We start from the raw sequence: 16,948 nt of genomic DNA on the forward strand, positions 1-16,948 counted from the left end.
TTGTCGGACAGGACTATGGTTTATTGTTTTAGGCTTTTCTGAACACTCATCAGTATTTACTCTGAATTCAAGGCATTTGCTTCCAATGAAAATCTCGTCTTGGATTACAGCTCAGCAAGTGTCATTTCCCTCCCAGATGGGAGCAAAGTAGCTGTATTTGCCTAAAAACAGTAGGAAGAACAAACTGCATTAAGCCTGGACTGTTTTTGGCTTGACCTAATGATGTAACAGAAACCTTTTTATTTGGGATAGGTCATTGCCAGGGATTGAAGGAGGGGATCTGGCTCTCGCTTGGAAGGTTCCTTCATTGTATTTACACAAGTCTTCACTTACACAAATTCAGCTCCTAACGCTTCTGCTTTCATAGAACAGAAATAAACAGGAAAGATTCCGGTGACCGTTAGACGCGCAATGTAGAATTGCTTTCTTCTCCTAATGGAGTATATAATTCAGGTGCCCTGAAGGCAGACTTTCTGGAATTCTTTTGCCTGAGGTAATGGGAAGCTCAGTTTTAGGGCCTTGAATATCTATTGATGCGCAAAGCTGGATAAAAAGTCGCCCCTGTCACATTGTAGTTGATATTTCCATAAATAATCAATTGGATTTCTTCTTTTTTTAGTTACAGCGTTGATGGTTCCATTTAAGGTATTGTTGCTCATTTTTAAAGTCTGAGATCAATTAAAATAATGAAATCTGGTATTAAATAGAATATGTTGGGGGTCATTATATATATATATATATATGGTTAAGTATTGCAGCCGCTCTTTAATCAAAAAAGTATATTTCTTTTCAAATGACGCATATAAAGCAGATTTGCTCATTGAAATTTTAAATGCAGATGAAGATTTTCCATGGCTCCCGTGTCTTTGATGGAATTTTTCATTTATCCCCTTTTTATGCAAAAAAAAAAAAAGAACGGGAAGATGAAGAGCCACAAAAAGCAGCTCTAGTACAAGGACCGGGTGCCTGTCATTGTTACGGTTTTTACAAGGTCATCAGAGCATCAAACCACAAACACTTATTTTTTTTTACGTTAAGTCAACCAAAATAATGAAATTGTTACTTTTGTGGTTTCAAATGCACAATGGCTGCATTTACATCTTTCTTTCCTCCTCCGACATACTCAAGGTAAAATGGTCATGTAAGTGTTTAGCTAAAGCTAATTTGTGGTTTTCTTTGCTTAAGCAAGACGTGATTGTGAAAAGAGTGTGTTTATTTGACTATTGTTATTGACACGTTGGGATTCAAGTGAATTAACAACACTTTCAATGGAATTTATACAGACGCTTTTCAGAGTGTCTTAAGTGATGCATCGGGGGATGAAATGTTATAGATAGGCTTCTGTCGAATTAAAAAGATGTTTGGAGTAATTATTTTGGATACCGCTGTGTTTGAGTGTCTGAGCCATATTTATATAGGAGCTGTTGTCCTTGGTTGCATTTGACTGCAGTGTTGCATGCTTTAGTGGATGACACAGTAGATATTCCCAGTGTTACTTGGGTTTTGGGGGACTTGACTGGATTGAGCTGCATCTCTAACCGGTTATTTGACAGTGAGGTACAGAAGGCAGTTAGTTGCATCCCCTGCACTTTAAATCGGGAGGTAAAAAGGTCTGAGTGCAAGCACAGTGACTGAATTGGAGCCACTCAGGGGCTGGTTTTATAATTAAAGGGATACTGTCGTGGGAAAAAAATTTTTTCTCAAAATGAATCAGTTAATAGTGCTGCTCCAGCAGAATTCTGCACTGAAATCCATTTCTCAAAAGAGTAAACAGATTTTTTTATATTCAATTTTGAAATCTCACATGGGGCTAGACATATTGTCAATTTCCCAGCTGCCCCCAGTCATGTGACTTGTGCCTGCACTTTAGGAGAGAAATGCTTTCTGGCAGGCTGTTGTTTTTCCTTCTCAATGTAACTGAATGTGTCTCAGTGGGACCTGGATTTTACTATTGAGTGTTGTTCTTAGATCTACCAGGCAGCTGTTATCTTGTGTTAGGGAGCTGCTATCTGGTTACCTTCCCATTGTTCTTTTGTTTGGCTGCTGGGGGGGGAAAAGGGAGGGGGTGATATCACTCCAATTTGCAGTACAGCAGTAAAGAGTGATTGAAGTTTATCAGAGCACAAGTCACATGACCAGGGGCAGCTGGGAAATTGACAATATGTCTAGCCCCATGTCAGATTTTTAAAATTGAATATAAAAAAATCTGTTTGTTCTTTTGAGAAATGGATTTCAGTGCAGAATTCTGCTGGAGCAGCACTATTAACTGATTCATTTTGAAAAAAAATTTCTTCCCATGACAGTATCCCTTTAAGCACATAAACAAAACAAATCCAGTGTAGCCCCTTAGCTAATTAGCCCCACTGTGCATGCTCTGTGTAATAGATATGAATTGAACACTCTAGGCTGGATTTGTTTATTAAGCAATGTATAATGTCCCTTACCAAAAGTGTTGCCCGTGGCAAACATCTGGCACTTGTCCCTCAGGAACCAAACAAATGATGTTATATGATAATATGGCCACAGCCTAATTACCTTTTTGGTTTTGTTCTTGTCTAGCGCAGTCAGAAAATTGAATGCATGCATTTCATTGGTTGTTGTGTTGGTAGGGACCATGGCGCACCCTTTGCCCATGTTACTCAATTACCCTGTTAGAATGTGAGCTCTTTTTAACAGGGAATCAAAGGCTAGTTTACTAACAAACATGCACATTTTAACAAGTGCAGTGACCTGCAGCAACCAATGAGTCATGTGCTTTTGTTACCCTTCCACTGTATTAAAGATAATAATAATAATACATTCACTGGACCTTTCCTGCTGCCTGTATTGATAGAAGAATCACAAGTAAAGTTTGTAGAGTAAAATGAGCCAAGGAAAATACAATTCTATAAAGACTATAAAGATATGGAAATGTATGTGATGGATTTGCTCACAATGCACAAGGAACAGAAGAAACATGGGGCTTTACTGAAGGTTCACCACCAAGTTTCCTTTATGGAACAATTCTACCATATTTACACAGCTTGTGTGTGCACCATCATTCGTGATGGTTCCTATAAAATAATTCCTCAAACTATTGTCTACTTCATGAGTTCTTTTCTTTCCAATATATTACCTTGAGCTTGCTAATGTCTGATTTATGTCTTCACTGGTGCTTTTATCAAACCTGTCCCTTCTTTATAAGTATCCAATGACTTTTTAAATATGGGTGACGGAGGTCAGGTTCAATTCTTGCTGGCTTTTCTGCAGTGCTTCGTATGTTACGCCAGAAGCCAGTTCTTAGGTGGTGGGAATATGGCATCAAATTTCTATCTTCTCTGCGCCTATGTTTTTGTATTTCACTATATAACAAGTCTATCCTATATCATAAGCTATTTGCTGTAAGAAATATATATATATATATATATATATATATATATATATATATATATATATATATATATACAGTCCAAATGCTGGTGCACTCAAAACAAACGTTAATGCCTAGGTGCTGGTTATAGCAAAACATGTATAACGAAAAAAGAACCGCACTCACAGGGCTTTATGAAGGTGCAAAATCAAAAATTGATGTTTATTTCGACGTTTCGGCTATTCACTTAAGCCGTCATCAGGAAGTGAAACACATACATACAAACACTCCATTTAAGCCCCTTTTGGCGCCCAAACCTATTGTATGACGTCATAAGTGGGTGTGCATGCAAAGTCAAGCCCATATAGAGTGTAGATATACATCCCATTGATATAAACATTGTATAATAAACTAAGTGACATATCATATACATGAGAACATTCCCGTGTCCCTTAATGTGCCATAGTGTGCTGTACCGTGAAGCCACATTTGTGCTCTACCTGTAACCGCATGTGCAGCCTGTGCGTATAGAGCCGGATCCACCAGAAGATATGCTGACCGTATATATATCGCCATCAGCTATGACTTCCGCCATCACATGAGCTGTCACAAGTTGCCGATTCCGATTGTTACTGCGCCCGTCATGCTTAATCGGTCCTATTACACCGCAACCGCACGGAGCCTTCCCGTGCCTGCCGTCGCTCAAGCTCCTCCCCCCGTCAGTGCGGATAGCCAATGAGGAGCCCCGCCTGGCTACCAGCTGGCGACGCTCCTCCTGTCATTCCCGCACCTATCCCAACGGAGACAAGAAGTGTCAAACTTCTGTACGTAACAGTGGATAGCCTATTCCCCTTGTGCTACCTTGGTGATCACATCAGGAGCAAGGGTAACCCATCGGTACCCATGTTCCCCATTGCAAGAACACCATTCCAGGTAGGGGTATCTCGGCTTGCAGCCACCATCGTAGGGAGCTGGGAGGGAGCCAGACGGATATTACGCCTTCGGCACTCAGGGGTGGCAGTATCCTGTACACCTATTGATGGCTGTACAGTCAGTTTAAGTAGTCCCTTGGCAAAGAGTGCAGCGTGATGCAGAGCCCAGTATTCGGCCGACCTACCCCTGTCCGCAGCATATCATTCTCAGTGGACCCTGAAAATAGGAAAAAAGGAAAAAAACGAAAAAATTAAAAACAATTAATTAGGCTGCACATGCGGTTACAGGTAGAGCACAAATGTGGCTTCACAGTACAGCACACGGTACAGCACACTATGGCACATTAAGGGACACGGGAATGTTCTCATGTATATGATATGTCACTTAGTTTATTATACAATGTTTATATCAATGGGATGTATATCTACACTCTATATGGGCTTGACTTTGCATGCACACCCACTTATGACGTCATACAATAGGTTTGGGCGCCAAAAGGGGCTTAAATGGAGTGTTTGTATGTATGTGTTTCACTTCCTGATGACGGCTTAAGTGAATAGCCGAAACGTCGAAATAAACATCAATTTTTGATTTTGCACCTTCATAAAGCCCTGTGAGTGCGGTTCTTTTTTCGTTATATATATATATATATATATATATATATATATATATATATATATATTGTCTACCACAAAGAGCCCATTAGTCATGTCCAGTCGTGTGAATTCCAAGATTTTATGGGTGTATGGTGGTTGACCTTTTACATGACCATAGTATGGGATTCACATTTGGTTACATCATTTTCTAGGGTTCTGTTGATAAAAAATATTACTGTCCAATGCTGAATAAATAGACACATTTTTGGGATGTACAAGCCCAATAAGACTTGTAAGTCATTATTTGTTCATGATGTTTGATATTGCCTTCATATACTATATGTGATCAGATGCATGTGTAGGAAAGTCAGCATTCTTATGGCTGGGAAATTTCCTTCAAAAAAGTTTAAAAACCTCCCTCTATTCCAACTGGAGCAGTTATAGTTTTGTTCAGGTTTATGTTAGAATGTTATGTTAGAATGTCATCATTTAGTTGGATAAAGACAACTGTTGAGATTGCTGACCTCTTGCTCTTTGTACAGAATGACCAGTTATTTCCTTTACCAGTGTCGGACTGGCCCACGAGGATACCAGGTAAAACTCCCGGTGGGTCCAGGTGTCAGTGGGACCTCTTGCTTCTAACCATTTGGCCTATTTCATGGTCATTCCCTTTTTATTTATGGGAACAAAGAGGCTTAATAATGGAAGGATAGAGTATAGTATGTAGAAAAAAGAGACTAGGAGAATAAACAGGCTTAAAGGAGAAGGAAAGGTTAAAACTAAGTAAGCTTTATCAGAAAGGTCCATCTAAATATACCAGTAAACCCCCAAAGTAATGCTGCTCTGAGTCCCCTGTCAAAAGAAACACCACATTTCTTTCCTTCTATTGTGTACTCATGGGCCTCTGTATCAGACTTCCTGCCTTCAGCTTAAACCTCATTGCCCTGGGCAAGAGCATGCTCAGTTTGCTCCTCTACCCCCCTCCCTTCTCTACTGTAATCTGAGCCCAGAGCAGGGAGAGACTCAGGCAGGAAGTGATGTCACACCACGTTAATACTGCAGCTCCTATCCTAAACAAACAGAGAGTTTCTAGAACTTTTTAATCAGGTATGGTAAAACATTCTACAGAATAAATATAGCATTCTAGCTTGCACTATTGCAGCTAATCTATTGGCAATAAAATGCCTCCGTAGCTTTCCTTCTCCTTTAATAATGGAAGGATAGAGTATAATATGTAGAGAAAAGAGACTAGGAGAATAAAGAGGTTGAGTGAGGAGAGGAGGTATAATAGTTTGGGTCCTCAACCTAAGGCTTTCTGGTGGGCCCCTGGTATCCCAGTCCTACACTGTCCCTTACCCTCTGGGTTTGGTACTTTACCTGCAATGCACTGCTGTCATAGGTCATTTTAAGGAAGTTTTAAGAATTTGAAACATTTGTTAATAGGTGGTTGTAAAACCCCTTCAAGTATGAATGTTCCACAATGTGTCCCCATTATACCGTTTATATTTTATATAGAAAGGTTGCAGAGGTTCTGGGACTGTGTAGGACTTTGTATGTTTAGATGTAGCAGAAGTTGCACAATGTCCCTCATACTGACAAGTTTCAGATCACTTTTTTTTGCTTCAGCCTGAGTATAATACACAGTGGTTACAGCTTGTTTTTGCCTCTTTACAGGTGATGGTTTGGACAACAGTATAGCCTCACCGAGCACAGGTGATGATGATGACCCAGACAAGGAAAAAAAACGGCATAAAAAGCGCGGTATCTTTCCCAAAGTAGCCACAAATATCATGAGGGCTTGGCTCTTCCAACATCTAACAGTAAGTTTAAGATATACTATCCAGTTGAATCTGCTCTATTGTACATTTGTGGTGTATTTTGCTCAAAATGTTAAGCAAATAGAGGGAAATGTCTGTCTTTCACTTGTTGTAGTTTTTATGGGAATTCTGTTTTTCTTTTGTTATTCTCCACATTTTGCATTGGAGGCTCGGTTCTTAAAGGGCCCTCCAGTTTTCCATTGGGAAGTACAACGTTACATGGTCCTGTTCTTCGACTTTTCTTTTCCTTTAGAAAGAACATCGGCTCTGTTTGTATAGGACACTCCGCTTTTTCCTAGTATATCAATTCTTTTTGACCTGAAAGTATATATATATATATATATATATATATATATATATAGTTCTGCCCTTATAATACTTATAAGACATTTTCACTGAATCAGTTCTTATAGGTCACTTTTTCACTTGGTTGGATAGTTTTGCCATTCAAAGGCACTCAATTTATTATATTGAGAAGTGTTGAGAAGTTTCATTTATAGGTTACCCCATTCCTTTTTTCATATGAAGAATGAACCGTGTTATTGTCTTGAAGAAATGTGTGTTTGAAACTATGTGTTGGCCACAGCAGTTATTTTCACATGGCTTTTTCTTGTAGTTAGGTTTGGTATCTTAACTGTTAGTGAACACATATGTGTTGCATTTTAATTTTATTTAGTTATTGTAACATACAATGAAATTACTCATCATTTAGGGACCTTTTTCTCCACTTCTACCCCCAACTCAACTGTTGCAGTTTCTACTTAGCTTTTTAGACCCTGGTGTCACACCAGAACTGTGGCATGAATGTATCTTTGTTTATATAAATAGATTGTTGGGGAGCACCTCCCATCCGAAATAGAGAACAGATGGTGTGCAAGGTCAAGTGGACAATTAAATGTGAAAAGTAGAGATGTTTGGTCACAGGTTTGGTGTAGATAATATGTTCAGCCTGTAGCCAAATAGGTATTGTCCAACTAGACCTGTAATGGTATATTGTAAGATAGACTCAGTTAGGGACATCCTACTCATATCTAACTATTTACCATTATAGGTCTAGTTAATATTTCTGTTTTAGTGATCTTTTTGTTTTCTTGTTAAACTGTTGCACAAATAGTTGATCTCATACTTGGTCTATAATCCAAAACAAATGACTTGTTATAGATTGTTATAGATTGCAAATTTATTAGAAATCTGCCAATTTATTGGTTGAATGCCCATCATAAAAATTCTACTGACACCTCCTTGTGAATGTTGTCCTTCTATGTTTTATACAACCAAATGAAATCTACAATGTGGAATAATTTCTTCCTGTACTTTCCCTGGTGGCCACTAAAGCAGATTTCATTGTCTGAGTTGGTTTCAAGTAGTTCATTGTCTTTATAGGGTATAAGCTAATTCAGTTACGAAATTTCACGAGTTGGAGTAATTTGAAGTGCAGGTATTGTACGTTTACTGAAAAGTGTGTTTATTATAAAATAACTTGTCTGATGAGTTAGTTCCTCTGAAAGATATGTCTTGGGCGTGCCTCTGAAATTGTTGCATGGAAGTGATTGCTACTGATGGAAACCTTCTTTAATTCTTGCTTACTACAATCACAGTTGCATTACTTGTACATATTATTTGTGGGATAAGGAGCTTTTTTTTTCATTTGCTGAATCACTCACAAGATTAATGAGTACTAAGTATGCTGTTTGAAAGTGGATGCCTTCCTTAAAACCATGACTCCATGGCTTGTTTGTTTATACACTGAGTCCGTAAAGAGTATATACAATTTGTTCTTAGGTTTAATCCGATTACAGCATCTTCTTATTTAACTTTCACCTGTCCTCATAGCAGGATTCCACAAGCTCAGACCTCAAGGGCAATTAACAAAATTAGATGAAGAGTTCCCAATGGTTATTTGAGCTTTATGTTTTGACTAAGTGATAACTAGGAAAACATTGAACATGTGTTCTCTTGGGAGTAGATTTGGGGTAATCCCACTAGCCCATAGCTAATGCATGTGGATAACATAGGAAGCAAAGGCTTGCCATTTGTAGGCCCTGTATGGTATAAAAATATATGTTTAAGGAAAAATACCACTACCATCTGCTGCTATGAAATGAATATGCCTGTGAATGGGGAATTCCTGGTACCATGTACCATCTATGCTTTGGCTTGGACAAATGGCCCTAGTGTAGTAGTTACCTGTCTGAAACCTGAACACATGTGCATTGCTTTTTTTATTTATATAGAACAATCCATTGTATAGCACTTTACAAGTAACTACCATTTAATAATACAGTATTAGGACTCTGGTTATGTTGGCCAAATCATTCAATATTTAGTTGGTGTCAGCAGAAAAGAACAATTCCGTTGTAATGACTATTCGAGACATTGCTCTTGTTGTCTATGGCCTCAGATGAGGCAAGTAGTAAGGGCAAATGCATTAATGTATGGAAGGGAAGAGGTTAGGTGCATGCGGCTATACTTTTCTATAAAAAAAAAATCATAGTAATCCCAATGTTTTGTTTTTCTTTCCTCTTTTATTATGTTAATGTTAAAATGTAACCATTGCCATAAAATCAGGCTTTGTCTAGAAATGAATGCATTAGGTTAAGGTTTGTAGTGTTGCACTAGATGAGCAGATCCATGCTCCCTTTCCATCTCCAAGACTTGGTGGTTGCCATTGAAAAGGAGATATCTGACCTGTGCAATGACTGCTCAGAGGGGCAGATTTACTAAAGGGCGAAGTGACAAATGCTAGCGAAAATTCGCCAGCGTGACATAATTTTGGAACTTCGCCGATTTACTAATGGTTGCCGGCATAACTTTGCTAGCGAAGGAGCAAAGTTACTTTGCTCCCTAACGCCTAGTGAATTTGCACTCTGTCGAATGGACGTATCTACGCAAATTCACTAGGATGCAGATTTTACTGACCGTTACCTCTTGCGCCAGACTTGCCTTCACCACCTCAGACCAGGGGAAGTGCAATAGAGTAGACGTTTCATTTTCCAGGGTGATAGGCTGCAAAAGATAGTACATTTTTTCAGGGGTACCCGGCTTCCCCCCTACATTTCCTAACACATGGCACATAAACTATACACTGGTCTCATGTGTAGGGCATTATAACAACTCTACTATTTTATTTTATTAAGGTTTCCCGGGCTTGTGTAATGTAATGTATTGGCTGCAACATATACGTCCATTCAACTTTAACTCCCGCCGTATGCAAATCAGCCAACACTAGCGCAACTTCGCTTCGCTTGTGGATTTTAGTGAATTAGCGTTGTCCTGGCAAATTTACACCTGGCGAATAGTTGCGATGTGAGCGAAGTGGATGATAGCGCAAATTCGGCGCTTAGTGAATATGCCCCATAGACTCCAATACTCCGAACGGTTTTTATAGTAACGATGACCTTCAGGTTGCACTTTTCCTGTCTGCTAAAGCCCTGTGAGGTTAAATTCAGGTTTTAGAAGCACTAACTGCCATGAAATTCTCTCCCCATTTGTCACTATTACTTAGTCGATCAAGGAAGAGTTTCAAATAACTATACATTATGCACAGCCCTTAATTGACACTACCTGATTTCCAACTTAGTATGATTAAAACCATGCAAAATGCAAATCTGTGCACTTTCATGTCATGCCACATTATGTTTTATTATTGTCAGTATCCTTTTTCCGAAGCCATAAGGCAACGCTTTGAAAATTTTCTGCAGATTATTTGAATAGAGAAGACTTCCAAGTGCACTTGGATTCTGCTGTTTTTTTACCACAGTAACTAATTCTTTTTGTCATGTCAACCCAGATCCTTTGTAGAACCGTGGGGCCGTTTCTAGAGAGGTCGATATACTTGTAAAAATCATAGCAGATGTTCACACCATCAAAACGTTTAGGATTCATGTACGTCTACGAACTGAATTCTTGTTGGAAAACCGAAAACAAGAGTCATAATAAAGTATAACAGCCGCCATGTTTATTGGGAGACGTAGTTGGCAAAACACACAAAGAATATTTTGCTGTTTCGGCACTGAGATGGTGTTGATATCACAGCTTGAGGAATGCCAGTAAAAATAAAATAAAACTTTTCCATTGTTTGGTATATAAATGGGTGAATTAAATCCTTTTTCCACCTCTTTTCTATATTTGTTACTACAAAGAGATGGATTTATAATCCTGTTGCAGGGCTTTCCTGAAGTTTATATAGAAATCACTGATTTGGTTAATAGATTCTGACTTACCTTGTCTCATCCATTATTCTGCATCATCCTTATACACTCCCAAAGCCCTCCTTTCAGTCCGATAATCATTTCAGTTGTACATGGCAAAAACCAAAATAAAGAACAAGAAAGAATTGTCGAGCTTATGCATCCCCTGTACTCTGCCCAAGTTAACAGTCAACATGTTATTTGAAAGCTTATTGATCATTTGTTTCTGTTTATTGAAGGAGTTTGTTATAGGACCATTATTAAACTTGATGGTAAAGCATGACTGGCTTGTTGCAATCTAATACATAAATGACAAGAAAGGACAACCATACACGGTTCCTTCTGACAAGAAAGGGCAACCATAATAGTGTGCTTGTGGGTCACATAAATGGATCATGAGTGGCAGGCACTGTTGGGTCGTACTACTTCCATGCAGGCCCGGACTGGCAATCTGTGGGTTCTGGCAAATGCCAGAGGGGCTGCTATCAGGTGCCATAGAAAGTCACTATTTAGTGGGCTGCTGGGACCTGTTTGGGCCTCTTTGTAATGGGAATGCCAGAGCCTATTTTGACTCCCAGTCCAGACCTGCTTCCATGTTGGCTGATAACCTCCTACACTCAATTGTGGGAGTCATAGGCAGAGACTTTCTACCTAAATAAACTCAACTCTACCTGTTTTCCATAACTTCCATCGTAGGTGCCTCCACATGGTGTGAAGGCAATTTGGTTATGAACAACTCTATGTTTGGTCAACGTTAAACACTTTTTACAGTACCATAACACTTTACTGAATGTTGCAGTGGTCCTTTCACACCAATAAGGAAATTTTGCTTCGTTGGTCATGTTCCTTTACGTTTCTGTTTGGAATGGAGGCTTTCCAACAAAGGAGTCCAGTTTGGTCATTTTAAAGTGGATCTGACTCTTGGTCTGTGTGTGTTACCCCCTATATAATTATTTTGAGCTGTTAAACTCCAATTGAACAAGAGTGTTTTACTCATAATGTCAATTCAGGCCACATATCTGTATATAGTACAGGTCAAACAACATGATGTTGACACACACCTCTCTGGCTATGCCCAAAATGCCAACTAAGTGATTCACCCCATGTATCAGTCACCCAAAGGCTCATATCTAAAACCTCAGGTATGGGATCAGTTATCTGGAAACCCGTTATCCAGATAGTTCCGAATTACGGAAAGGCCTTCTTCAAAAGACTCCATTATATAGTGAATAAAGTACCCCCTATTGTAAAATATAATGATATTATAGTATAGTATAGTCACAGAGGTGATCTATGACCATCTAAAAGCACAAAGCCAAAGGCCTTTCCAACAAGGGGTATTTTATTATAATACACAAAAGCCATGAATATCCTGTAAATTATATCCTTATAAACGGTGAGTTCTGATGTCATCAGTTATAAACGGTGAGTTCTGATGTCATTTCTGTCACATGACTCACTGAAATTTGTGTATTATAATAAATAAAGTACCCCCAGTTGTAAAATATGAGGATATTAGAAGTTACCTCGGAGTTCCATGACCTGTATAAAAACACTCGGCCTTCGGCCTCGTGTTTTTATATGGTCATGAAACTCCTCGGTAACTAATAATATCCTTATATTTTACAAGAGGGGGTACTTTATTTACTATATAATACACAAGTCTTAGTGAGTCATGTGACAAAAATGACATCACTACTCACCGTTTGTAAGGATATAATTTACAAGATATTCATGGCTCTTGTGTATTATATAGTGAATAAAGTACCCCCCTCTTGTAAAATATAAGGATATTATAAGTTACCGAGGAGTTTCATGACCATATAAAAGTACGAGGCCGAAGGCCGAGTGTTTTTATACAGGTCATGGAACTCCGAGGTAACTTCTAATATCCTCATATTTTGCAACTGGGGGGACTTTATTTATTATAATACACAAATTTCAATGAGTCATGTGACTGAAATGACATCAGAACTCACCGTTTATAACTGATGACATCAGAACTCACCGTTTATAACTGATGACATCACTACTCACCGTTTATAAGGATATAATTTACAGGATATTCATGGCTTTTGTGTATTATAATGAAATAATCCAAATTTTTTTTAAATAATTTCCTTTTTCACTGTGAAACCTTGTACTTGATCCCAACTAAGATATAATTAATCCTTACCGGAGGCAAAACCAACTTATAGGGTCTATTTAATATTTATATGATTTTCTAGAAGACTTACGGTATGAAGATCAAAATAACAGAAAGATCCGTTATCCGGAAAACCCCAGGTCCTGAGCATTCTGGATAACAGGTCCATACCGGTATTTATGTTTTCCTATTATCCAATGGGAGCATTTTTTTTCACTAATTTTTTTTCAGTAACAGGAGGCACTGAGCCAAATTCTATATTTCAGCTCTAAAAACATGAATTCATAATACACAAACCTGCGTATAGTCATTCCAGGGAAATAGAGATGGCCTAATGAAGGGGGCTGTAAGAAGTGACATAATTAAGAACATATTTTGTTTAACATTCCTTTGCCATTAGAGGTTCCTACAGGTTTCTTTCCAGGAAGGTCGGCGTTAGAAAAAGTGTTAGCCGCACATGTTTGAAAGAATATGGCTGAATAAAATGTAGCCTTTGTGAACGTGTATTATGTTTGATTATTTGCCCTTTTAAAGGGGAAAGCTAATAAAATTAGCTTTAATAATGTAGAAAAATAGTGTAAGTGTAAAACTGTTTCTTTTATTTTTGTAAACATTGTATTTAGAACTTTCATTAAACTTATTGTTCCCTCCAGCATTGTATGTAGTGTATAGTGTAAATAGCGTCAGCTTTTTCTCTGCTTCAGTTTCTTGAGTACAAATGTGAATATATAACATGACTTCTATTTCCTCTGCATTGGTATAATATGTAGAGTCATTGAGTAGCATAGGTGCTAAATTGCTGTAATGCATCAATGATATGGGGTTTGGATATCAGTTAATAGTGCTGCTCCAGCAGAATTCTGCACTGACATCTGTTTCTCAAAAGAGCAAACAGACTTTTTTATATTTAATTTTGAAATCTGACATGGGGCTAGACATATTGTCAGTTTCCCAGCTGCCCCAGTCATGTGATATCAGCCTAACAACAGAACAATGGGAAGGTAACCAGATAGCAGCTCCCTAACACAAGATAACAGCTGCCTGGTAGATCTAAGAACAACACTCAATAGTAAAATCCAGGTCCCACTGAGACACATTCAGTTACATTGAGTAGGAGAAACAACAGGCTGCCAGAAAGCAGTTCCATCCTAAAGTGCTGGCTCTTTCTGAAATCACATGACCAGGCAAAATGACCTGAGATGCACCTACACCCCAATATTACAACTAAATACACTTGCTGCTTTAGGAATGACATTTTATATTGTACAGTCAATTATTTGCAGTGTAAACAGTGTCATTTAGAAATAAAAACTACATCATAACACACGCTGCTACTTGGAGAGATTAGTCTCCCAGCGACAAATTGCCTCTTCTTCGAGCGACTAATCTCCCCTAAATGCCTTCCCGCCGGCTAGAATGTAAATTCCATTTTTACTTTCTCAAATATACTTTAATTAAAAAATGTGTACCATTTTTATAACAAACCTGACTGTATGCAGTTAAATTCCCCCTTCATTGTACTTGCTCAGACTGCTGAGGATAGGAATCTTCAGACGGTCCCTAACTGCTCTGCAGGGAAACAATCATACTTTCAAACAGCAGGGGGAGCCCCTCCACCTTACTTCACTTACCCTGAGCAGCTTTGTTTGTTTCCCTGTAGAGCAGCCTGTGACTGTGTAGAGATTCGTATCCACAGACCCAGTGCAGTCTGTATATTCTGATTATTAATCAGTCTTGCTGTATCGGCTTCTGGCAGATATTATTTGACATGTGCTGTTTTAATCATTTATGACGATCCCTAAGCAGTGCTGTGTGTATGGCATGAGACAAGTAAATACCTTCTGGTTTCAGAAGGCTTCTCTTTGCCTGTAAAATGCTCGTGAAGGACTTTTTGACTCCTTTTAGCCCTTCTCACCCTAACCAAGTTCGGTTTTCCATTAAGCTTAACCTTCCAACTGAAGCCCAGACCACACTGAGCATGTGCACAGTCTTGGTCTTGCAGAGATGTATAACAAAGTTACAAGATGACAGCCCCCTGCAGCCAACTTTGAAAGCATAAATCATTTGTTTGATTAGGCTTGTGGTGCAGTAAGGTTATGTTTATATTTAGTATACAAAATACAGCATTTCTAGCCTTATTCTATTTTATACTTAACCTACCCTAGGGCTCTTGAGTGCCTTATATCCCCCTCCATGAATGATGTATATGGAAGGGGCATGGCAAGGAATGCCCATGTGCCTCCATTTTTATATACAGCAATGGTAAACGTTACCGGCACTCAATACACAGATGGGGCAAATGTTGCTTTTTGCTTGATTTTGCACTTTGCACCTTAATCACCCCCCCTGTTATAAATGAGCCCTTTAAAGTCCAAGTGTTCCTTGCCTGATGGCTTTGAATATGATCTCCAGTTGTTCCGCCTCATTTGCAAGCAAATTCTTTTCACTTGGCTCTTGTTTAATTTAACAAGAAATGAGTAGTAAATGAAAGCTGCCGCCCGCAATCCTACTGTGAGCGCGTTTTGCACTTGGCTCCCCTGTGAAAAGGCAATTTGGGAAATGATGTGATAAAGTAATTAGTTGAAACCAGGGCTTCTGATTGTTGCTTCGCTTGTGTGGTAAGGGCCTAGTCGGAGAAAGAGAGAAAAAGAAAATAACAGATTATTACCCAGTCGAGTTGGCTCAAAGCTTCTTCATTTATTTGTAAACAGAATATTTAGTGACCGCATAGGAAGAAGTTATAATCAGCAGCTCGTAAAGAAACCACAGCCGTGCGCTCGCATTTATACCGAGAGCTCGTGTAAAATCTAAACTGGGAAGCAGCCTCCCTGTTAATGTAATTAGGGTCTAATTTACCACCCTTTGCACACAGACGTAATAATGCCTCCATATTTACTCATTCTTTAAACACATTAGACGATACCTCAACGCGGCACTTAGTCAGCAGAAACAGGTGTGAACCCTTTTTAGAATTCATTTTCCACGCCGAACGCAATGTATTTCCTGGGAAATATTTATCAAAATCAGTCCAAAAAAAAAAAAGAAAGCAACGTGTGAGCACAAGGTGTTAATAGACATTCACCCTTTATGTGCTCCTGTATTTCTCATTGGTTACGTAAATTAAAGCGAATGCAAGAAAAATCAATAGGCTCGCGGGTTGTGCCTCATAGACTTTAGGGCATAATGAGAGTTGTATTGTGTATGAACCATTGTATGGGGGCTAAACACAAACTAGGAATAGATTTCTATTAGCGATGTAGCAGCGGTTACTTGATAGACAGGAGCGAATTTGCGGTGAATTCCCGCGATTCGCAGCCTGGGAATAAATTTGTGAAACCGCCGCGGAAATTCACCGGCGTCAAAAAAAAATGGGCGCCGGCGTTTTTTTGGACCCCAGTGCATTTTTGCCAGCGAATTTGCACCGGCGTGAAAAAACGGACGCAGCCGTCAAAAACGGAAGCCGGCGCAATTTTGTGAATCTTTTGCCGTTTGCGAATTTCGATGGAAATTCGCCAATTTTTCGGCAAAGAAAAACGCCCCAAATTCGCCATCACTAATTTCTATAAGGCAGAAAATGAAAGGCTATTTCTAATCTTATGCTTCTTTGTTTAGAGGGTACTTTGTCCCTGTTTATAAGTAGCGGTTACTTGATTTTCATCACTGATAAAGAATGAAGGCATTACATATTGTGGGCTTAGAAGATTCCTGTACATAATCACAGTAGGAGCTGCCAGATTGCTTTTTAGGGTAGAGACACGAGGCCAGATTAGGGGAGATTAGTTGACAAATCTTCCCTTTTCGGGGCAATTTATCTCCCTGAACTGCCTTCCCCTGCTTTCCCGCCGGCTAGAATGCAAATCGATGGCGGGATGGCACTTGGAACACTTCATTTTTCGAAGTCGCCTGGACTTCACTTA

General features: G+C 39.0%; 1 protein-coding gene across 3 annotated transcripts in view; it reads left to right on the plus strand.

Annotated features, from left to right (window-relative positions):
• meis1.S (Meis homeobox 1 S homeolog) overlaps window positions 1–16,948 on the plus strand; it is a 172,167-nt gene that overhangs the window by 79,289 nt on the left and 75,930 nt on the right. For all 3 annotated transcript variants that reach the window (XM_041563964.1, XM_041563965.1, NM_001090635.1), the window contains 1 exon segment: window positions 6,553–6,698. In XM_041563964.1, coding sequence (XP_041419898.1) covers window positions 6,553–6,698 — 146 coding nt within the window.

Source organism: Xenopus laevis, chromosome 5S, assembly GCF_017654675.1.
Source record: "Xenopus laevis strain J_2021 chromosome 5S, Xenopus_laevis_v10.1, whole genome shotgun sequence".
Classification (NCBI taxonomy): domain Eukaryota; kingdom Metazoa; phylum Chordata; class Amphibia; order Anura; family Pipidae; genus Xenopus; species Xenopus laevis.